Source organism: Acomys russatus, chromosome 8 (assembly GCF_903995435.1).
Source record: "Acomys russatus chromosome 8, mAcoRus1.1, whole genome shotgun sequence".
Classification (NCBI taxonomy): domain Eukaryota; kingdom Metazoa; phylum Chordata; class Mammalia; order Rodentia; family Muridae; genus Acomys; species Acomys russatus.
The window spans coordinates 2,892,500-2,917,528 of NC_067144.1; the positions used below are offsets into that span (position 1 = coordinate 2,892,500).

Genomic DNA, 25,029 nt, shown 5'->3' on the forward strand with positions numbered 1-25,029 from the left:
ACTGTAGTGCACACCTTTAATCCCAGCACTTTGGAGACAGAGGCAAGCAGATCTCTATGAGTTTGAGGCCAGCCTGGTCTTACATAGCAACTTCTAGGACAATCAGGGTACACAGAGAAACTTCATCTCAAAACAAACAAAAACAAAGTCACAATTAGGGATGGGAATATAGCTCAATGATAAGAGCACTTTGCCCAAGTCCCTGGCAACAGCAGTAACATCACAAAACAAAAGATAGACCTAAACAATAAAAATATCCCATCTCGGGGCTGGTGAGATGGCTCAGTGGTTAAGAGTGGTCTGCTCTTCCAGAGGTCCTGAATTCATTCCTTCTAATAGTTTTCAGGTGAACATGCAAATATAAATAATCTTTTAAAAAACCCATCTCCCAGATATTTGCAAATTATATGATTTATATATCCAAATATATAAATAAAAAGCCTAAAAGGATCAACAATTCAATTGAAAAATGACTAAAGAGGTAGCACACGCCTTTAATCCCAGGACTCAGGAGGCAGAGGCAGGTGGATCTCTGTGCATTCAAGGCCAGCCTGGGCTACAAAATGAGTCTAGGACAGCCAGGACCGTTACACAAAAAAACCTTGTCTTTAAAAAAACCTAGCTGGGCCGTGGTGGTGCACGCCTTTAATACCAGCACTCGGGAGACAAAGGCAGGCAGATCTCTGTAAGTTCGAGACTAGCCTGGTCTACAAAGTGAGTTCAGGACAGCGAAGGATACACAGAGAAACCCTGTCTCAAAAAACCAAAACAAAAATGGAAAAAAACAAACAAACCTTAAAAAAGAAGACTACAGAATAAAAATAGACATTTCACTATAGAATGTTTACAAATAACTCAAAAGCACTAAACAGATGTGCGGCATCATTACTAAGCAGACAAACAGCAATCAGAACCACTTCTCACACACTGGCAGCTATTATAACAAAGACAATGACAAATGTTGGAGGTACCAGAACCTTAAGCTGCAGCTACTCTGGAAAACAGTTTAGAAACTCAAACCCAAAGTATATGTAGGGAGTTTTTATTTCCCCGAGAAGTGAAATAAATATACATAAAAACTAGTATATGAAGCCAGGTGGTGGTGGCACACTCCTATAATCCCAGCACTCTGGGAGGCAGAGGCAGGCAGATCTCTGTAAGTTTGAGGCCAGCCTGGTCTACAAAGTGAGTCCAGGACATCCATCCAAGGCTACACAGAGAAACCCTGTCTTGGGAGGGAAGGGTTATTCATGCTAACCCCAAAATAAAAACAACCCAGATGAAGGCTAACTGCCATACCAATAAATAGATGAACTATAGTTCAACAAAGAAAGAAATCAGGGATGGGCATGGTGGCACATGCCTTTAATTCCATCACTCAGAAGAGAGAAGCAGGTGATCTGTTGAGGCCAACCTAGTCTACACTATGAAATCTTGTCTTGGGAAAAAAAAAACCAGGTATGCACTACAATATGGTTAATGTATGGATTCTGACAAGATTGTGCTATGTGAAAGAAGTTGCAAAAAAAATCCAGATCATTATGACTGTGTTTATAAAGCAAGTTTAAATGGAAAAATCCACTGCAACCAAGTATGTAAGTGGTTGCTAACAGTTGGGGAAAATTGAGTATGACTGCTAACATATATCAAGCTTCTGTAAAATACTCTCTAACGTTGCATTGCAACAAATGATCCCACAACTCAGAATATCCTCGATGACAGAATCATATACCTCAATGGGTGAATTTTACAGTACCTTAATTCAATATCAACAATGCTTTTAAAAGAAAAACAAAGCTGGGCGTGGTGGTGCACGCCTTTAATCTCAGCACTCGGGAGGCAGAGGCAGGCGGATCGCTGTGAATTGGAGGACAGCCAAGGCTACACAGAGAAACCCTGTCTCAAAACAACAAAAAAAAAAAAAAAAAAAGAAAGAAAGAAAAAAGAAAAACAAATATATGTCATACACCCACAGAGCAGTCCATGAGCTTTTGAAATCTGTCTTTCCATATACTCGTACATAAAAACAGTTTCAATCTCTACTTCGAATATCACTTCACTTTTGCCATATTGTGTTACTTCTTAAAAAAGAAAAAAGAAAAAGAAGCCAGGTGTGGTGGCGCACGCCTTTAATCCCAGCACTGAGGAGGCAGAGGCAGGCAGACTGCTGTGAGTTCCAGGCCAGCCTGGTCTACAAAGTGAGTCTAGGATAGTCAAGGCTATAGAGAGAAACCCTGTCTCACAGAGAAAAAAAAAAAAAAAAGAGAGAGAGAGAGAGAAGGCTAGAGAGATGGTTCAGTGTTTAAGAGCGCCACCTGCTCTTCCAGAGGTCCTAAGTTCAATTCCCAGCAAGCTCACAACCATCTATAATGAGATCTGATGCCGTCTTTTGGCATGCAGATGTACATGCAGATAAAGCACTCATATACATTAAATAAATAAATAATAAAAAATTTTTTTTAGAAAAGTGTTTACTTTAGTTATTTGGAGATGGTCTGACCTGTAGCCCTGCCTAGCCTGGAGCTTGCTATGTAGAGCAGGCTGGCCTTAAATCCACCTGCCTCTGCCTCGTAAATCCTAAGATTAAAAGGATGCACCACCACATTCAGCTTTAACTTAAAGTTGTGTGGGGGTGGGAACGAGTGTGAGGGTGGAAGTGGGGCGGGGTGGGGTGGTAATGTGCACGTGAGTGCAGGTTATCCATGGAGGCCAGAAGATCCCATGGATCTGTACCTTTAGGCCCTATGAGCCACCCTACACTGGTACTGGGAACGGAACTGGAGTCCTCTTCAAGAACAGTATGGCCTGTAGTTACTTACTGGGCCATCTTTCCAGCCCCTGTTCACTTCTGGTCTGCACTCTTGAGAACTAGTACACTAAAGGCCATGGTGCTGTACCAACTTAGAAATTCTTCTTCCAGTTCCATCTGAAAAGTTCCAGCCTCAACTTTTCAAAGCACCGCCCACCTCTCTGGACAAAGAAACCACAGATGACTCTGGACCCCTGCACCAGGAATGTGTAGCACAAAGCCAGCATCTCTTTCTTAGGCGCAATGGGATCCAGAAAGCTCCCTGTGGGAATCACAGAGCCAACTACATACATACAGCAGGGTCAGAGGCAGGGCCTGTAGCTTCAGTGCTCATCCCGGAGTCTTGCCTTTTCCATGGACACATGGGAGGTTCCAGAGTGCTGTGGCAAAGCCAGCTGTACCTAGGACCACTGGACAAGCACTCGCCTCTCCAGGTTCCAAGTAGCAGGGTCCCAGTATCAAGAACACGCCCCTCCTGGAACTACTCTGCTGGGGACTCTGGCCAGCAAGGTCTTACCCGGGTCTTGGCCTTCAGGAACACATGGCTCTCCATATCCTTGCTGGATTTACTGTGGGCCACACCAGCTTTCCTCATGGCATCTTCACTGAAATACAAAAGGAGAGATGCTTGCTTACATACACTAGCAAGTCCACCCTGGTGCTGTCCCCGGGGAGGCGGCTGCTCAGGTCCTAGGGAAGGATGAAGGGAGAGGCACTCAGCAGAGAGTGGCCTGAGCTGAGCTCAGAGTAACGGGGCCGGGCCCGGCCAAGGTGAGCAGGGGAGGAGAAGCCCCTGAGCATGGAGGGACTACCCCAACAGCCTGCTCCCAACCAGCTCCGAGTAGATTTTTTTTGTTTTGTTTTGTATTTTGTTTTTCGAGACAGGTTTCTCTGTGTAGCCTTGGCTGTCTTGGACTCACTTTGTAGACCAGGCTGGCCTCGAACCCACAGTGATCCACACGTGACTGCCTCCTTGAGTACTGGGATTAAAGGCGTGTGGGTAGCTGGCCAGCCCTTATTTCTAGGCTGCTGAGTGACCTGAGCCCCTACCCTACTCTCTATATGAGTATAATGGGACTGCAGTTCTAGATCCCCATCTGTAAATGAGCAGTCCACAGAAGTCACAGCCCATTCCCCGCAGGATGGAGCAAGCCATGTTTCCTAACAGGGCCAAAGAGACTTTGGCCAACTTTGCAACTTCTAACTACTGAGAACAACAGGCAACAGTTCACACACACCAGTGCAAAACATTTTATACACAGATATAAAACACATTTTATACATAGATATAAAAAGGACTGTCCTAGTAAAGGGTCTGCTTCACACTGTGGGGGAAAGAGCCATGTACATGTACACAGGCCAAACGGAGCTCCAATTTTGGCAGTGCTGGCTGTTGTTGCTCTGCAGGTAGCATGTGTTTCAGGAGAATTGTATTGGGCTTACATTCCTCATCCCCCTCTGCTTCATCCCGTGGGTTGGGGGGAGGAATCACATATTCGAGTCATGACTAATGATACTCAAATCTTGGGGTGACCTTTAGATTATGGTTCAAAGCTGACGTCTTCTGTAACTACCTATGAAGGATGTCAGACACTGCTCCTATCTGTGTAGCGCTATTAGCCCTTGTACTGGCAGGGTGCCTCCTTATTAATTATTGCTCTTTCCTAGCTGATGCTCCAGATCATTCATCACGACCTGTGACTTTGTCACCCACTTATGGGAGGGAAAGAAATGACATACGTGGGAAATTGGGCTTATGACTTTAGGCTATTACAATTATAATGAAAGTTATTCTGTACATCCTTTCCCAATTCCATTAAAAAGCTGTGTGCGGGCCGGGCGTGGTGGCGCACGCCTTTAATCCCAGCACTCGGGAGGTAGAGGCAGGTGGATCGCTGTGAGTTCGAGGCCAGCCTGGTCTACAAAGTGAGTCCAGGATGGCCAAGGCTACACAGAGAAACCCTGTCTCGAAAAACCAAAAAAAAAAAAAAAAAAAAAAAAAAAGCTGTGTGCGGAAATACAGCAAGGACAGAGCTTCGTATTCTCTGCCAAAGCAGGACTCTAGTCCTCCATGGTTGCCGTGTGGATATGATCATGTTGGAATAGCTACTCATGTTCCTATTAATTCAGATATGAAAATTTTTTATTATTCTATTGTATCTCCTGAGACTGACTATCACCACCAGCTTGGTAATAATCTTTTATTTGATTATTATGAACCTCCAGCTGAGCCCATAAAAAGATGGAGTGCTGAAGGCTGGATGGATGTTTATGTTGGTTATAGCCTAAAGTCATAAGCTCTGGTTAGATGGCAGCTGCAGATGCCTGCTTGCAAGGTGTCCAGGTGTGGAACAGATAAGAGAAAAAGTTCCTGGAGCCACAAGAGACATGATAGTAATGAAGTAGAATAGTACCAAGAACCAGCCATCGACGTAGAGGAGCAGACGCAGCAGGAGTGGGGCCACTGCAGAGCCAGTGCACAAGAGCTGAGGCTTCCACGCTGGAAATGGAAACATCACCCGGCAGGTGATAAAATCACTGATATGAAGCAGACCTGTGTTCAGAGGCATGCCTCACCTGTGTCCCCAAAGCCCTACTTGTTCCTTTTCCTGCCTTCTGGCAAGTATATAAAAAGAACTGAGGTAAACAACCAAAAAACTGTAGTAAGAACTCAGAGGTTGCAAACAGTCTACCAATACCAGGTCCCAAGGGGAGGGCAGCAAGTCAAGCACTTGCAGATGAGCAGCACAGCCAGAACATTCAATGTGGACACAGAAGAGGGAGCAGGCACAGGAGCCTGACAGGATGCAGTCACACATGTGGGCTCTGTGTCATCACCGAAGGCCAAGCCAGATGCCTGAGAGTTCTCCCAAGCTGCTGCAGGGTACTTTCACTAGATCTAGTTGACACAGTATAGCCTTAGCTTAGTGTTATTTTAAAAATATAGATATGTCATGCAACAGATATGATATGAAGAGATTTATTTGGAGGAAGAAAAGGGGAAAGGAGTTAGGGGCTGGGTGGGGCCATAAAGGTAGAGGCAGAGACAAAGAGACAGTAGGAGAGAGAAAGATGGGGGAAGAAGAGGGACTCTAGGGGGGCCCGGGAGGGATGGGGGGGAGGGAGAAGTGATGGGTCCTCTGGCAGCGGCAGGTGATGACATCAAAGGCTGTTAAGCAACCTAGAGGCAAGCTAGCTGGGGCTGCTTATGAACATTCCTCCCTGTCCCTGTAGTTTAAAAAAAAAAGAAAAAGAAAGAGGAACTAGAAAGTGATGATAAGGTGGAAATGAGGGCATTGTGTTCAGAAAAGACTGCCTCTCGTGCAAAACCTGTTAAAGTATGTAAGTGTAAATTCACTGGGAGCAGCTCTTGGCCGCCATGCAAGGGGCAGGGGAGAGACCCTGTCTTGGGGGAAAAAAAAAGGCCGGGTGTGGTGGCACATGCCTTTAATCTCAGCACTTGGGAGGCAGAGGCAGGTGGATCGCTGTGAGTTAGAGGCTAGCCTGGTCTACAAAGCGAGTCCATGATAGTCAAGGCTACACAGAGAAACCCTGTCTCAAACCCCACATCCAAAAAAAGTTTCTGCTCTGTTTAGTCTGAAAAAAATCACTCTCCAAAAAGCAAAGTTAATAAGTAGAATGGGCACTCAGGAGGCAGAGGCAGGAGGGTCTCTGTGAGTTCAAGGCTAGCCTGGTCTACAAAATGAGTTCAGGATAGCCAGGGCTACACAGACAACCTTGTGTTCAAAAACAAAAACCAAACACCAAAAACCAAAAATTAAACAAGTAGATTGGAAAGCAGACAAGTACTCAGCATTCCTTTACCTTGTACTTTGTCCCTGACAAGCACCTTACCCATTCAGATCTTGGGTGTGGCCCCCAATTCAGACTTAAGCTCAGGCCCTCCCTTACTGTAAAACCACAGGCACTAACTGTTAGAGGTTGTAATCAGGTCTAGTACACCCCAGAATAGACCTAGCAGCTACCTGGTCCCTTCTGATCACTCTGAGCCAGACTTTGCCACATATAGCCACTTCTGTCTCCCTTCTGGCACCATTCAGTTCTCCTTGCCACCATTGCCTTGCTGTCTGGCTTAGAATGGAGCCTCTATTACAGGCCAAGAACTCCCTTCACAAGGATTGGAAGGGGCCCTGACTTCCACAGCTGCCCTTGGAACATAGTGTTTCTGAAAGGCACTGCCTAAGCAGCAATGAGGGAAACATTAAGAAACCCTGCTGGGCCGGGCGGTGGTGGTGCTCATCTTTAATCCCAGCATTCGGGAGGCAGAGGCAGGTAGATCGCTGTGAGTTTGAGGACAGCCTGGTCTACAAAGCGAGTCCAAGACAGCCAAGGATACACAGAGAAACCCTGTCTCAAAAAACAAAAACAAAAAAACCAAACAAACAAAAAAAGAAGCCCTGCGTGACAGAGCGTCCTTCTCCATCTGCATGTCACAACCCTCTGGAAGTCAGCTGACCCTTTCACAGTGATGTATATCAGATGTTACATTACCATTCATAACAGCAGCAAAATGATAGTTATGAAGTAGCAACAAAAAGAAGTTTATGGTTGTAGGACACCACAACAGGAGGAGCTGTACTAAAGGGTCACAGGAACCACCAGGAAGCTTCAGAGCCACTGCTTTAATCCCAGTACTCTGAGAGGCAGTGGCGGTGGATCTCGGTGAGTTTTGAGGCCAGCCAGATCTATATAGTTGCACACCAGACAGGGCTGCCTACCTGAGCAATGAGATGGCATCCTCTAATACTTCCACCACACAGTAATATCAGTGTCTTCTCGGATGAGGTACCAGTGAGTACCTGCAGCTCCTTCATTCAGGCAGAGCTGTGCCCCTTTGGACTTGACTCATCTGGGTTTCCTCCACAGGGAGGCGCTCCACCATGCCAGCACAAAGGGCCCTCCCATGGCTGTGCTATTCTTCCCTGACCCTGCCGGATCCTCTTCCATTCCCTGTTCTTAGGGCCTGGATGTCACCCAAGGACCCCTTCAGAGCTCTCACCCCACTTCTTACATCACTGCCCTCCACCCCAGACATACCTTCCTTGACACTGAGGAAGGGAATGGATACCTGCCTGCATACAAAGATTTCCTTCCCTTTGAAAACAGCTTCCCTCATTCTTTTAAAGGCTTATATTTGTATGTGCTTTTGTTTTGTTTCATATTTGTTGTAGGTGGTAGTTTTTTGAATCTATATAATTCTAACTATCATGGAACTTACTATATAGACCAAGTTGGCCTTGAACTCAAAGATCCTCCTGCCTCTCCTTTTGAGTGCTGGAATTACTTGGCCTTGGTTTTTGTTGTTTTGGTTTGTTGGTTGTTTTGATTTTGAAACAGGGTTCATGCAGTCCAGGCTAGCTTTGAACTCACTATGTAGCTGAAGATGACCCTGAAGTTCTGATCCTCCTGCCTCCACTTGCCAAATGCTAGGAAGTTCTACTCATACCTCATCTGCGTGGCATCCTGGCGCGTCACTACCTGTGCAGTTTGTCACCCACCTAGGATAGAAGCCCATACCCTGCATGTGAGACCTCACGCTGAATGTCTAAAACCCAAACCACTAGTAATAAAGTGCTAGAGGACAAGTGAGGGAGAGTTATACAGTGTCTGGGTGACAGATGGTTTTGAGGGCTTGTCATCAGAGAGAGAGAGAGAGAGAGAGAGAGATTGATTCGAGAACATGTTCACCACCTTTTTACCACCATCTGTAAAGGAGAAAAGGAAAGGTGTCCCTGATGTCCCATGCATTTAGAGAGATGCTGCCCACTACTCCTACCTCCCTCTCCACAGTGTGGAGCCAATCCCACGGAGATCACTTGGGACTTACTCTTTGGGAAAGCCCCTATTGCCAATCCTATCACACTTAGAGGCTCTAGAAGGCAGGTCTCAGGAGAAGACTGTAACTGACAGAGAACCCAGCAGCATAAAGCCCACAGCTAACAGTGCTGGGAGGCAAGTAAAAGGGCATGGGAAGAATTAGCAACAAGTTCCCAGAAAACCACACCCCCACCTGCCCAGAAGCAAAAACAACTATCACCTACAGTATCCATCTATGCTCAGAGCACTGCTTGTGTAGGCAGGAAATGTTACCACGCTCCCTGCCATGAGAACCAACTAAACCTCTAAAGCTGTAAGAAAGCCCCAACTAAATGCTGTCCTCTATTAGAGGTGCTGTGACCAAGGTGAGCGATGACTAAGACACCTGCTCACCTAAGTTCTCCAGAAAGTTGTACTTCGACACTTCTGGCTCCCTCTGAGCAGCACCCTAGCAATTAGCAAGACCAAGCGCTTGACAAAATGGCCAACAGGCAGGCAGCAAAAAGGGAACCAAGAAGAATCTGCATGTGAAAGCTCCAGCCATGCCAATATTAGAAACATTGGAAAACAGTAGTCACAGGACTTAAGGAACCAAAATTGCATCTGATGATCTCAAAGGTCGCATGTTTGAAGGAAGCCTTTCTGACCTACATTTCAACAAAGTTGCATTTAGAAAATTCAAGCTAATTACTGAGGATGGTCAGGGCAAAACTGTCTAAGTTCCTAGCATGGATCTTACTCAGGACAAAACAGAGAGAACAGATGGTTATTTGCTGGTGTTAACAGCCAGATATGTACGGCCTTCCATGCTTCTTCCACCAGAGCTGCGAGAAGATAAAACCCTGACTGAGAGGTGCAGATACATGGCTTGAAAGAAGTGATTCTAAGTTGCTTCCCAATTTTTAGAGAGACAGAAGAGGCTTGGCAGTCTGTCTATCCTCTTCAGGTATCTTCATTAGAAAGGTAATGCTAAAAGAAGATGCTGACTCAACAATAAGTTTGAGCTGGGAAAACAGCGCCACTGCTGCAGGTGGGAGTTCTGGGAAGCTGCTGGTGAAGAGATGGGGGATAAGGGTGAATGAACTGACAGGTGGAAAATACCTGTCTTCACAATCTGTTTAAAATCGATTTTCAATAATGACTCATGCAAAGTTATCTGTGGGGAAAAACAGCAAGTAATAAAAGCTGACCATGGTGGCTCACCCTTAGCATCTCAGGTGTCTGACTAGCAGCTCATTTCCAGTTTTAGGCCAGTCTGCCCCACACAATGAGCTCCAGGTCTACCTGGACTAGAGACTGAGACACTGTCATCAAATAATAATGAATTAGTGAGTATGATGGCACTTGGGCAGCTAAGGCAAGAAAATCTAACAAGTTTGAGACTGGTCTGGGAATGAGACCTTGTCTCAAAAAGGGGGGTGGAGTGCTAGGCTAGGCTGAGTGTGGTGCTACACTACTTTAAACACAGCATTCAAGAAGTAGAGGCAGACAGACCTCAGAGTTCTAGGCCTTCAGGGCTGTAATAGTGAGTGAGAACTTATCTCAAAAAGGGGGTAAAAGGGTGCTGCCTTTAATCCCAGAAAAAAAAAGGAGGGGGTAGGGTGTAGAGGCATGAGTTCAGAACACGGCTGCTCTGCCTAGAGAACACATACACGCCCCTAACGCTAGAAACAGAGGCAAGCAGTTCAGTTGAGTGAGCCTGAGGCAGTGCAGTTTGCAGCAGTTCAGTTCCTAGAATTCAGAGGTGGTTTTTACTAGGAGAGTTTTACAGAGAGAGCTTGGATGAGAGAACAAGTGAAACACAGGTGAAGACAAAATGAGCCAGAGAATGAGAAGCAGCCAGAAGATTAGAACAGATTTGCTAGAGTTAGCTTAAAGCCAAGTAGAAAAAGTCAGTGAGAAACTGAGAGAAGCCAGATTGAATCAGTCAGCTTGGAGGAGTTTGAGCCAGAGCAGCTGAGTTGAACCAGCAGCCAGAGTTCAGAAAGAACAAAAAAGGGTGAGCTTATTCAATAGTAAGACTCAGAGGCTGAAAACATTCTAAGTCTAAATTAGATTGTATGTAGGCTAGAAGCTTCCAGGACTAGGCCAAGGTTAGTAGACGACAATTACCTCGGGTGAAGAAAATTTACTTTTACAGTAGGGAGTAGGGACTAGATACCCCTCTGCGATTAAGAGCACTTGCTGGTCTTACAGAGGAGCCATGTTCATTTTCCAGCACCTACATGGTGGGTCACAACCATAAGTTACTCAAGTTCCAGGAACGTGATGCCCTCTTATGACCTCCGTAAGCACCAGAAGTGCCATGTGGTACATACACATGGGCAAAGCACGCATATACATAAAATAAATAATGTATCAGAGAGACAGAGAACTCCTGCAGCTAGAGAGATGGCTCAAAGGTTTAGACTCTGTACTTCTCTTCCAGAAGACCAAAGTTCAATCCCCAGCACCCATGCTGAGTGGCTCACAAGCACTGGCAGCTCCAGATTTGACATCCTCTTCTGGCTTCCTCAGGGCACCTGCATGCACAACCTCAAGACACAATTTAAAATAAATCTTTTTTTTTTTTTTTTTTCCCCAAGACAGGGCTGGCCTCAAACTCACAAAGATCTACCTGCCTCTGCCTCCTGAGTGCTGGGATCAAAGGAGTGTGCCACCACTGCCCAGAAAAAAACAACTTCTTAAGGTTTAAAGCTAGTTCAAAAACTTGGAAATGTGTTTGCTCATGGTATGTATAAATGAAAATGCCTTTCTGTTTTTAAGACGAAGAATCTATGCCACAGAGAACTACGAACATCAGCCACTGCTGAGGAGAATCTGACTCATCTTTCTTCTGTGGTGCTCGGAATGGAGTCCAGGGCTGTGCACGCCAGGCAAGTACTGCACCCCTGGGCTGCACTCCTAGCTGATTCACACATCTAGCCCTTCCTAAAAGAAACGAAGCTTCTCCTGTAGCTACAAACCACGCGCTCTTCAGAGTACACATTGGTCGAGACTGCAGGTAGGCCAGGCCAGCATCCCCACACATCCCAAAGGTGCCTTCTAGCTGCTGCACCAATGCTCCACTACACCCTGGATGGAAAGGGCTCTCTGTCCTGCCCACAGGGGCCTGGTTCTCAGCTAGTCATCTGACTGCCTCAGGGTCTTTAGATTAGCAGCAGCCCATGTCACTGTTCACCTTCTAATGACACAGCAGACAATTCAGTGCCTCGGTATCCAGGTGGCTCACCTTCAAAGGAGGAAATGGTGAGACATCAATTGTTTGGTCATCAACATAAACACCTGGGCTCTAGACCTCCCAGGTAGCTGAGGCACATCTGCCAAACTATACCACAGCTTCTTCCTTTTAATAGCAACCGTGCAGTTAACAAACATTAGCAGGTTCCCTGACTTTAGATTCATTCATTCATGTGTGTCTATGAGCAAATGTGTGTAGGTGCACATCTGTGCACACAGAGGTCAGAAAGAGAGTGCTGAGCTCTTCAGAGCTGGAGTTACAGGTGCCTTTGTACAACGCTCAGCACGGGTGCTGTGATGGAAACTGCAGCAAACGCTCTCAAGCACCGATGCATCTCTCCAGCCCCAGGGACACCCAGGAGCAGGGATTTTTGGACTTGAAGAGAGCAGAGACTTGCACGTTTTCTCTTCACATTTTTCTCAGCTGTTCAACTGAACTGTCCTCCTGCTCCCAGGAATGCCATCTGCTGAAGTCAATGAAGCTGGTCTGAAGGAGAGCCGTTGGTTTAACTTCAAAAGAACCCAGACAATGGGAGTGGTGGTGTATGCCTTCAGTCCCAATATTTGAAGGCAGGCAGGCCTCTATGAGCTCATGGTCTACACAGCGAACTCCAGGACAGCCAGAGCTGCAGAGTGGACCCAGCCTCAAACAAAAACAAGCAAACAAACAAACAAACAAGAACCAAGGGCTGGGGAGAGCTTTTGCTCCCTGACCTGATGTCAGCCTGGGGCTCCAGCAACTGCCAGCAAGCAATCCCACAACACTCTGCCAACATGGTTTTGTAGTCCTGGGGCAGGGAGCCATCTGCACTCACAGCCAAATCACATGGCATCCTGGGCGTGAGTTAACACAGTCCAGAAGGGAACAGAAGGTACACGTGAAGGAACACTGCCCATATGTTGTTATCTCTCAAAGGAATCGGGTAAAGTCTTTACTATTATCTCCACTTACAGAAGTGCTCAAAAGTCCATGGAAGAACGCTTCCCCAAAAGAGCATTAAACCATATGTTTTTCCTAAGCAGGTGGGAGGGCGATGTATGGTCTACGCCCCTTGTGAATGGAAGCTGTGGGCATACAGGGACCAGCCAGCACCAAGCCAGACAGAGAAAACAGCCTCAGGCAGAAAGAAAAAACTACAACTCCGAGCTGAACTCAGAAAAGTATGTGTTTGCACCTACCAACATAATAGACGTTCAATCACATGAGAAGCAAACAGGTCTAAGGGAAATGTTCGCCTGTGTCAATACTGGCTACAACTGGGCAGAGAGATTACAGAAACACTTTCCTGTTTTCAATCCCCTATGTTATCTGGTACGGAATGAAGTACTACACCCAAATTCTGGCTATGCTGACCCAAGGAGAGAGAGGCAGGGCTGAGGCTGCTCCACAGAGCTACTCTCTAAGGCCCAGGGCTCATGCATCCCTTCATCCCACAGCCCCTCTCAGGGAGAGGAGAGATGGAGGACACAGATGAGCTTCTGAGGGACTTGTGTACCGAGTAGGGGCTGCAGGTGGTTAGTCTTGGCCCCTAGTTCCTTCCCTCTCCTCTAGAGTTTTGCTTACCAAACAGAACCACCTTAAGTAATCCCTTACTCTCTTTTGTCATAATTGTCTTTACTTTAAAAAAAAATTACAAACAAAATCTTACTGTATTTGTGTGGAAGGGGAGGGGGTAGAGGCAGAGACAGAGAAATGTGGGAAGTGTGGAGGGTAGAGGGTAACTATAGATTTGAGTCTTCTTTTCTTCTTTAAGTTCTGAGGATCAACTCAGGTCAGTGCCTGAACCATTCACCCCACTTGTTAGTTAAAAAGACAGCAGGAGATGCCCCTTTCAGAAGACTGCTTTTCCAGGCATACTCTCTGCACCACTGCTGTTGAGACATTTCTCCTTGGAAGCACTGGTACTGACACCCACAGCCCAAATCATCTTGCACCCATCTCTCAGAATCAGTACAGCACAAGGCTTTCTCTGCAGTGATTGTGCCTCCCTTCTCTCCTCTGCAAGCTCATGTATGCAGCCACACTCACACATGTACATGTGTATACACACACTCACCAAAACCCCTCCTTCTTCATAGGCTTTCTCCTAAAACCACCCTGTCTGTTGCCACTGTAAATGAGAGGGTCTCACTTTTAAGACTGCTTGCTATAAAAGTAGAAGCTTTGAAAACACTACATGCAAGTATTAAGTAGGTAAAATTCCCTGACACTACTGTGAGGATGTAAACTGGTACCACTTCAGAAAGCTGCTCAGGACCATGTGCTAAAGGCCACATCCTAACACAGCCCTGACTCTACTCCAACATGCATAGCCCAGAAAGTCGTCACAACATCTACCTTGGATTAGGCTCCCAGTAGCCAAATAACAGCTTACAACCACAGTTACTCCAGTACTGGGAAACCTGGTACCTTCTTCGGGCTTCCATGGGTACTGTATGCACATAGTGCACATACATACATGCAGGCAAAACATTCATACACATAAAAATAAAAAAGCTGGGGGCTGGAGAGATGGCTCAGTGATTAAGAGCAGTTTCTGTTCTTCAAGCAGCCCTGTGTTTAATTCCTAGCAACCATATGGTGGTTTATAAGCATCTATACTGGGATCTGACGCCCTCTTCTGTCATGCAGGTATACATGCAGATGGAGCACTGTATACATACTATAAATAAATAAATATTTTAAGTATTGTATTAATTTATTCATTTTACATCTAAATTGTTATCCCTTCCCTTGTATCCTTCCATTCCTCCCCCCCTCCTGCTTTCCCCCTATTCCCCTCCCCTATGACTGTGACTGAGGGGGACCTCCTCCCCCTGTATACGTTCATAGGATATCAAGTCTCTTCTTGGTAGCCTGCTATCCTTCCTCTGAGGAATATCGAATGGCTGAGAAACACTTAAAGAAATTCTCAACGTTGTTAGTCATCAGAGAAATGCAAATCAAAATGACCCTGAGATTCCATCTTACACCCATCAGAATGGCTAAGACAAAAAATTCAAGTGTCACCACATGCTGGCGAGGATGTGGAGAAAGAGTAACACTCCTTCATTGCTAGTGGGAATGCAAACTAGTACAACCACTTTGGAAATCTACCTGGCGCTTTCTCAGAAAAATGGGAACAGAGCTTCCTCAAGACCCAGCTATTCCATTCCTTGGAATATACCCAGAAAATGCTCCACCACACAACAGGGACATATGCTCAACCATGTTCATAGCAGCCTTATTCATAATAGCCAGAACATGGAAACAGCCTAAGTGTCCCTCAGTAGAAGAATGGATAAAGAAACTGTGGTACATTTACACTATGGCATACTACTCAGCTATTAAAAACAAGGAATTCCCGAAATTTGTGGACAAATGGATTGAACTAGAAATGATCATAATGAGTGAGTTCACCCAGAAGCAGAAAGAGTCAAATGGTATAAACTCACTTATAACTGGACACTAGCCCAAGGGGCATGTCCCATGAAGTCTTTACTTACCAAGAAAGTGGGATAGATTGGATAAATATTTTTAAAATAAATAAATAAATAAAGTTGGGCAGTGGTGGCTCACACCTTTAATCCCAGCACTAGGGAGACAGAGGCAGGCAATTCTCTGAGTTCAAGGCTAGCCTGGTCTACAGAGTAAGTTCCAGGGCTACACAGAGAAACCCTGTCTTGAAAAACCAAAATGAGTAATCAAAGAAACTTTAAGAGCAGAACAGAAGTATCGGGTGTGGTGGCGCACCGCTTTAATCCCAGCACTCAGGCTGTGAGTTCAAGGCCAGTCTGGTCTACAAAGCAAGTCCAGGACAGCCAAGGCTAACACAGAGACCCTGTCTCGAAAAAACCAAAAAGAGCAGAACAGAAGCCCAGGCATGGTTGTAGATACCTATCATCCCAGCATTCAGTAGACTAAAGCTGGAGTATTTTAAGTTCGAGGGCAGCCTGGGCTACACAGCAACACTGTCTCAAAAAGCGGGAAAAGGATTTGGAGATGCTGCTGTTGGCAGCATGCTTGTCTAGCACAGGCAAGGCCGTGGGTTCAATTCCCAGCATGTCATTCCTACACTTGCGAGGTGGAAGCAGGAGGCTTGGAGATTCTTGGTGGGTGTTTTTGAGAACTATACATAAATAAATACTTTTTAAAGAAGAGAGACATAATCATTATGGGAGGTATCCTCAAAAGTAAAATAGTTTAAAGAAAAAAAGTGAAACTAATTGACAGTTGAATGCAGCAATTGCAATTCCTTCAGTTCTCTAGGATTAGGTGTCAATTTGCTTATCTATGCAACACCTAATAAAAGAGTGTGGCATGGTGGTGCACGCCTTTAGTGCTTGCACTAGGGAGACAGAGGCAGGCAGATCTCTAAGTTTGAAGCCAGCTTGGTCTACAAAGAGAGTTCTAGGACAGCAAGGGCTACACAGAGAAACCCTGTCTTAAAAAAAAAAAAAGAAGAAAGAAAGAAAGAAAGAAAAAGGTTTCACTCTAGAAATTGGAGGTGGCGCACAGATTTAGCATATTTGCTTCCCAGCACCTGTGTCAGGTAGCGCACACCCATCTCTAACCTCAGCTCCAGGAGGTTCTGGCCTCCCAAGGACCTGTATTCAAGTACATCCTACACAGATACCCACACAAATACAAATAATTAAAAATAAAAATAAGAAATAAATATAAAACTAAAAACAGAAAGATGTAAAAAGTTCTGTTCTGTGATGTAGTAGTGAGCATTGTCATTTCTCCTGGATTATGTCTTTGGAAGAAGGAATAAGGAAACAATTTCCTAGACGAGAAGACTGCCAGAGAACCTTCTAGAAGAACACTCTGTCTTCATCTATGTGCCCCAAGCTGATTTTGTTGGTTGGCCAACATCTTCATGTGTTACTTCTGTCTTTACCCAGGCTAACTACCCAACGGTGAGCCCCAGCACCACAGCATCTCAACAGGCCCACACTGGTGCTCACAAACCCTGTGTCAGACAGACTCAACACACACAGCCACATAGGAATGAAGGCTAATTACAAAGCATTCACGCTGTTCTTATCCTACAGAGTTGAGAGGCTTGTGGGAAGCAAGCCTTCAAACCATTATGTACCAACTACTGTCTCTTCACTGACTTTGAGGGACAGCAAGGGGCAGGACAGAAGGCCCACTCTCCTGGAGGAAGAGCTGCCCAGCTCCAGCCACAGAAAAGATGAGTCTTTTAGGTAGAACAAACTAGGTCCACAGCAGTCAAGGAAAGAGTAGGGCAGGCAGGTGCATGCCCTACAGGAAGATGGTCCCTCAAGAGTTGAGGCTACAGACAACGGGCGGCCACAAAACACACCCTGAGGCTTGCTGCCAACTTGTCCAGTTGAACCAGTGAGCTCCAAATTCAGAGAGATCTTAGCTCAAAAATATGGTAGAAGAGAAATTGAGACAATGTCAATTTGTGGCTTACACACACAGAGAAGAACTGAGAAGTGACTGATAATGCCTTTGCATTCACTCACTGCTTATGTATTTACTGTGAACCTAATTAATGTGAGGCATGGACAAGTCAGGACAGATGCACACTTGTTTTCCAAGAGCCCAAAGGCCAGAGACACACAAACATTAATCAAAAAATTCCTCAAGGAAAGCCCAAGCCTTACAAAACCCTGCTCAAAAGCCGGGCGTGGTGGCGCACGCCTTTAATCCCAGCACTCGGGAGGCAGAGGCAGGCGGATCGCTGTGAGTTCGAGGCCAGCCTGGTCTACAAAGTGAGTCCAGGATGGCCAAGGCTACACAGAGAAACCCTGTCTCGAAAAACCAAAAAAAACAAAAAAAAAAAAAAAAAAAAAAAAAAAAAAAAAAAAAAAAAAAAAAAAAAAACCCTGCTCAAGAGTAGTTCTGCAGGAAGTATGGGTTCTTCATTAAAAGTCAGTATGAACAAATCTTTTCCTGCCTACTTTCCCCCTCTGGGCTCCTTTAAATGTAGCTGCATGCCACTAACTGGGCTCAGGGATTCCACCTTCACCAACCCCAACCACAATGTCTCCTATCCCTGCAGGCCACTGGAAGTTTTCTGCTCAGCCTTCAGACGCTACAAAGCTCACAGAGAAGTCTTTTCATGCTCCCTCCAGCATCCTTGGGAGACTAACATAGACTACTATCATTTCACAGATACAGGACCTGATTAGGAAGGTCAAGCAGTGCCTAAGGTCAGAAAGCCAAGGAGAAGAGGAATTTCCAGAGTTTCACAACACGCCCTGGGCCATGGTGGTACAAGCCTTTAATCCCAGAACTTGGGAGGCAGAGGCAGGCGGATCGCTTTGAGTTCGAGCCCAGCCTGATCTACAAAGCCAGTCCAGGACAGCCAAGATAACATAGAGAAACCTTGTCTCAAAAACCAAAAACCAGCCGGGCGTGGTGGCGCACGCCTTTAATCCCAGCACTCGGGAGGCAAAGGCAGGCGGATCGCTGTGAGTTCAAGGCCAACCTGGTCTACAAAGTGAGTCCAGGATGGCCAAGGCTACACAGAGAAACCCTGTCTCGAAAAACAAAAAAAAAAAAAAAAAAAACCAAAAACCAAAAACCAAACAAACAAACAAAAACAAACAGCAACAACAACAAAACCAAGAGTTTCACAACACATAAAACAATGATCAGGGTATAAGAGAGGTCGATCAAGTGATCCCCAAGAAAACACTGTACTCTGCAGAACACTTGAGTTTCCTGAGAAACTAAAACAGGCTGAATTAAAACCTATCAGAGGGTGACACAGACAGGGAAGGATCCTAAGTCTTTAATACCAAAGCAGACACCTAAAGAAAGAAGAGTTGCTCAGGACAGCAGTGGAGAGAATCTTTACTCACAATCTTCTGAACTTCCTAAATACGTGTAAGTAAACTTTGTTTTAAAAAGAGACAGCACACCCCGGGTGTTGGTGTCGCACGCCTTTAATCCCAGCACTTAGGAGGCAGAGGCAGGAGGATCTCTGTGAGTTCAAGGCCAGATTGGTCTACAAAGGGAGTCCACGACAGGCAAGGCTAACATAGAGAGACCTTGTCTTGAAACAAACAAACAGACAAAACAAACAAACAAATGATGAGACAACAGGGGCTAAAGGTATAGACTAGTAATTGCTGAGCACTGCCAGGCCCTGGCCTCAATCTCCTGCAAGTATAAACAAAGTCATGAAAGAAGAGCTTACAGTGGCCTGCAGGATGAAGGCACTAGGCTGCACATTTCCTTCTCTGTGCAGTCTAGGAAAGGCCAGGAAAGGTAGACACAATGGAAGGCTAACAAGGCTAGACTCCAGTAAGAACTGTCAAACTTGCTTTTTCCTCAGTGGGAGATGGTTCCTCTCCACTGAAACTTTTCGGAAACTCCCAGTGTTTGGGTATGCTCCCCACTCCCCAACAACTGACAACTGAACCCAGGCAGGCTTCATGGAGACTACATAAACAATCCTCTACTGAGCTACTGCCTCAGCTTTCATTATTCCTCATCTATTATAAATCACTACAGTTTGAAGCGCTTCCGAAAATGGCCGTATTTGCCAGGCATGGTGGTGCACACCTTTAATCCCAGCACTTGGGAGGCAGAGGCAGGCAGATCGCTGTGAGTTCGAGACCAGCCTGGTCTACAAAGTGAGTCCTGGACAGGTAATGCTACACAGAGACCCTGTCTGGAAAAAAAAAAAAAAGGCCATATTTAAACAACAGCATTAACCCTGGAGGAAGTCAGAACTAAAGATGTGTAGATTAGCCCAGTATAAATCTTCTTTAACTATAAACACAGGAAATCAAGTCACCAGTACAGTAAACCCTAGAGAGAAAGCAAGCAAACCTAAGCTCCGAATCAACCAATAAGATTCATTAGCCTTTTGTCAACTTGACAAAGGTGAGGGACATCTGGAAAGATGGACCCTCAACTGAGAAACATCCCCATCAGATGGTCTGCCAGCCTGTGAGGAATTTTGTTGATTAGTGACTGCTATAGGCGGGCCCAGCCCACCATGGCAGAGCCACCACTGGGTAGGTGGTCCTGTGGGTAAGGAGAAGCAGTCAGAGTGAGCCATGGAAGACAAGCCAGTAAACAGCACTTCTCCACAGTCTCTGCGTCAGCTCCTACTCAAATAAATATAAATGATGTGTTGTTTTGAGACAAGGTCTCTGCATTGTGCTGGCTGTACAGGAACTTGCTTTGTAGACCAGGCTGGCCTCGAACTCACAGAGACCACCTGTCTCTGCCTCCCAAGTGCTGAGATGAAAGTCGTGCGCCAATATAGCTGTCTGATTTTTATTTGCTTTTTCTATGTACAAAAGTTTTATCTACATGTATGTAGATGCACCAGTTCACGCCTGCTACCCACTTAGGTCAGAAGACAACTTTGAATCCCTTGGAACTGGAGTTACCAGATGTCTGTGAGCCACCTGGCAGGTGCCTGGAATTCAACCCTGGGGCCTTCGCCACCGGTGATCTTAACCACAGACTGAGTCATCTCTCCAGCCTCCTGACTAGTTGAATTCCTCCCTTGGCTTTCCTTGATGGTGGAGGATAACGTGTAACATGAAATAAACCCTTTCCTCCCAAGTTGCTTTTGGTCATGGTGTTTTTCACAGCAACAGAAATCAAACTAAGCCAATTTTTACACTTAGAAAGCAACCTTTGAAGTGCTCACCCAAATGTGGTAGACAAATGTTGCCTCTTCCACAAAGACATATAGGCCACAATATATAGGCTAGAATAGGCCACAAAGAAAGCACGGGGTACAATCTCCAGGAACAAAAACTGGCTTCTGACGATGGCCAGGAAAAAGGACACCCCAGTCTCACAAGTGTAAGGAGTAGAAATTGGTCAGCAATGTGAATGGGACTGAAAGTAGATTCTGCCCCTAAAGTCTCCAGCCTTGTAACTAACACTCAGCAAATCTTACCTGAGCCTCTGACATAAGGAAATGATCAAGTATAAATCTGAGTTGTTTTCAGATGCTAAATGCATGGTAATTTGTTACTACAGCAAAATCAAATAATACGCAAGCAGCAGTATCTTCCAGACGGAGGTAGAAGGCACCTCCGTTTCCACAGGGAAGGTACATTATGATGTATCCAATACAGTTCAGCCTTCCCCCAAACCCCAGACACTTCCGCAGCCCTCCCCCTACTGTCTGTGGTAACAACTGGCTCCCCCAGATCCACGGTATTGGGCTTCCCCAAAGAACCCTTGCCCTGGGGCTCAGATCGTTCCTCAAGCCTTCACAGAGAGATAACTAGTACAGCACTCAGCACTCGTGGGCTGGAGACCTCGCTCGGAGGTTAAGAGCACTCACTGGCTGCTCTCGCAGAAGACCCATGGTCAATTCCCAGCACTCACAAGGCACCTCAAAACCCCCTGTAACTCCAGTCCCAGGGGATCTAACATCCTCTTCTGACCTCCGAGGGCACCAGATATACACAGTGCACTTATTATATACAGGCAAGCAAAACACTCATACGCATAAAATAAATCTAAAAAAATGTTTTCAAACAAAACACTTGTTTGCCAAGTGTCTGCAAAACTGTCCAAGGGTTATTTTGTGGTGGTACAAACCGCGGGACACAGTTTTCAACGCCTTCTACCACACTGATGCGTCCCCCCTTCTGCCCAGCCTCCTTCCACACTGCTTCGCCCCACCCCCACCCTCCATTCAGTTAGTCACCACTGTGCTCACACATTCCCTTTTCTCTGGAATCTGTCTTCCTCTTTCGATTTCCAACATCTACTGTGGGTCTTTACAATCTCTGCCAACTAAGTCTTCTACAGCCAATTCATGAAACCATATGCTAGACAGTGCTCTACAGTGGGAATATAAGGGTGGAAAAAAAAGACAGACCCCCCCCCTCCCACCAACCCCTCCAAAGTAAAAAAAAAAAAAAAAAAAAACTTCCCAAATTACCTACTTGTCCTCTCTTGGGTCCTCAATTCCTTTCCAGGGGCTCGGGGGCCCTTACCAACACTAATGTTGCCCCACATCGAGGCAGGACCACATGTAAAATACAGGTACAACTTGTTTGCTCAAAAGCCCCATCAGTAACTATGCCAATACCTGCTCCCCCTCAGGATGTATCCTTCGCTCCCAGGACCCAGAACTCGCCACCTACTGCAGTCCTTTCCGATGCTTTCCCAGTTGTCTGCTGGGAATGGTGACCTGTCATCCTCCGACTTTTCTTCCTAGACCTCAATCTGTCACCTACGAGCTGCTCCAGTCCTACCCAACTGACGCTTTGGCACCCACAACATGACTGCGCATTGGCACAAGCGCACTCTCTGTTCCTTTACCGACAGTGCCAACCCTCAGGGAAAAGGCTGTGCCACAAGCAATTTTCTCAACACTCCAGGAAGCTCGCTAAAAACCGGCTAAGTGAAGCAAGCTCTCGGCGCAGCTCCACGGGCGGAGGGCAACCTCAGCCCTTCACTCCCCCAAGTCTCCCCTGCCACTTCCTGCCACCTCCGGCCAAGTTGACACACCTTGTGGAAAGAGACGGGCACACTCCTCTTTGTCCCCGCTGCTTATACAGTTCAAACACATACTAATCTTCCAATTTTTATCTCCCATCCACCCTCTTCCACCTCACTGATGTTGTCTTTGGTTTGTTGGTTTAAGTTTATTGTAGAAGGAGGGACGCAGGACCCCCCAGGGGAAATCTCTGAACGCCTCTTTCTCTTTCTGTATTCGGTGCGAATCGAAGCAGAGAAAAATCTGCACTCAAGCACGCAAACGACGAGGAGCTTCAGGACGATGACTCACTGGCCAGAGCTGCTAGGTTTGGCGAGCTCGACCCCAGAAAAACTAGGCGGCAGCCCACGGGTACGAAGAAAAGCCGCGGACACCCCACAAGGAACCCCTGTACCTCTTGGGGTCCTGGCCAGGGTCTCCAGTGGGGCTCGCCCAGCCTCCCCCTCCCCGCGGGGAAGGTCCGACCACCCCGCTCCTCGCCCCTGGGCCACACACTCACATTTGGCTGACCAGCTTCTGCCGAAAGGCGGCGCTACGCCAGTCGGTCTCTTGCCCCGAAACGTCCATGCCGGTAGTTCGCGTCCCCACCGGCCGCCGCCGCCGCCGCCTATACCTCAGCTACAGGCCCGAACGCGGAAGCCGAGCGATCCCGCTACTGGGCCACGCCGGAAGTCCGGGGAGAATTGTGGGAAATAGAGTCTCTCGTCGGCATACGCATGCGCCCGCGCGCACACAGGCTCTAAGAAGTATTGTTGTTAGTGTTAAGATCAGCTAATTTTGCTGTTGGGATAATTGCTAATGGATAACGCTTTTTTGGTAAATAATGTTATAATATTTTGATTTTGATATCTAATTTAACCTGTATGTAATTCTACAATTGTAAAGAGAAAGCTAGTATTTTCATCAAAAAGCAATGTTAGGTTTAGAATCTCTGCTCATTGTATCACTAAAAGAAAAGCAAAAGCTTTTTCTGTGGTTCACATTCCTTACTTCTTAGTGGTTCACTTAATACAAGACACTTGGAGTATTTTGACCTATTAAGCAGCTAATTGTTGCTGTGCTTGCTTGTCTCGAGTTCACCTTTCAATGTTTATATGATTTCAGTTGTTTGTTTTTGTTTTTTCGGGACAGGGTTTCTCTGTGTATCCTTGGCTGACCTGGACTCACTTCATAGACCAGACTGGCCTCGAACTCACAGTGGTTCACCTACCTCTGCCTCCCGAGTGCTGGGATTAAAGGCGTGCGCCACCACACCCAGCCTTTAGTCTTTTGTTTGTTTGGTTTTGTTTTTGTTTTTACATGATTTAACTTTAGCATTTATAAATTAACTAACCAATTTTCTAAGTCTTCATTTTGTTTGTTTTTTTCTTCTCCCAAATATATGAAGGGCCTCACTTAAGAACTTTCTTTGTCCCTGCACAGGGGAGGCAGAGGCAGGCAGATCTCTGTTGTGTTCAAGGCAGCCTTTTTTACATAGCGAGTTCCAGGACAGTCAGGGCCTATGTAGAGAGACCTTGTCTTTAAAAAATAAAACCAGGCTATCATACTTGCTAATTTATTATTATTTGATGACAGTGTCTCAGTCTCTAGTCCAGGTAGACCTGGAGCTCATTGTGTGGGGCAGACTGGCCTAAAACTGGAAATGAGCTGCTAGTCAGACACCTGAGATGCTAAGGGTGAGCCACCATGGTCAGCTTTTATTACTTGCTGTTTTTCCCCACAGATAACTTTGCATGAGTCATTATTGAAAATCGATTTTAAACAGATTGTGAAGACAGGTATTTTCCACCTGTCAGTTCATTCACCCTTATCCCCCATCTCTTCACCAGCGGCTTCCCAGAACTCCCACCTGCAGCAGTGGCGCTGTTTTCCCAGCTCAAACTTATTGTTGAGTCAGCATCTTCTTTTAGCATTGCCTTTCTAATGAAGATACCTGAAGAGGATAGATAGACTGCCAAGCCTCTTCTGTCTCTCTAAAAATTGGGAAGCAACTTAGAATAACTTCTTTCAAGCCATGTGTTTGCACCTCTCAGTCAGGGTTTTATCTTCTCGCAGCTCTGGTGGAAGAAGCATGGAAGGCCGTACATATTTGGCTATTAACACCAGCAAATAACCATCTGTTCTCTCTGTAGCAACACGAGCTTCAGTCATGGTCTGCCCCTTTTAAATCATGGAACACGTTTTGTCCTGAGTAAGATCCATGCTAGGAACTTAGACAGTTTTGCCCTGAACATCCTCAGTAATTAGCTTGAATTCATGTATGACCTGTTGGAACACATGAAGGGACCAGATCTGCAGATTCAAAGATTAAGAATCTCCTTGACACACGGCAACAATGGGGTATCCAACAGCAGTCCCAGTGAGGATCCAGTAACGATAGTGTAGGCCTCCAACCAGACCCATGACTCATAGCAATGAACATCTGAAAGTAAACATATGTTGACAAAAGGGTATACTGTGTGATACACTACAGCTTCTGTGACAGGATTGTTAAAAAAAGAAAATTTAAAAAAAATGTAACATTTATATAATTCCTGATTATGTCATGGTTCTTCTTCCTGTATGTAGTTTATTGTATGTATTATAATAATATAAATGTATATGTAAACATTTTTTAAAATATTTAATAAAAAAAGAAAATAATGCAAAAAAAAAAAAAAGGAAACTTGGAGGCAAAATAGCTTCAGATTTGCT

The 25,029-nt window shown here is 45.8% G+C and overlaps 1 protein-coding gene across 9 annotated transcripts in view; it reads right to left on the reverse strand.

Moving 5' to 3' along the window:
* Positions 1 to 23,001, reverse strand: part of Med15 (mediator complex subunit 15) — a 64,930-nt gene extending 41,929 nt beyond the window's left edge. For 7 of the 9 annotated variants that reach the window (XM_051150642.1, XM_051150641.1, XM_051150637.1 and 4 more), the window contains exons 1-2: positions 22,835 to 23,001; positions 3,327 to 3,414 (exon numbers count right to left, since the gene is read on the reverse strand). In XM_051150642.1, coding sequence (XP_051006599.1) covers positions 3,327 to 3,414; positions 22,835 to 22,902 — 156 coding nt within the window. In that variant the 5' untranslated portion in view covers positions 22,903 to 23,001. The remainder of the gene's footprint in view (positions 1 to 3,326; positions 3,415 to 22,834) is intronic. The other 2 variants (XM_051150638.1, XM_051150639.1) reach the window with 2 other exon arrangements.
* Between the last annotated feature and the right edge of the window lie 2,028 nt (positions 23,002 to 25,029).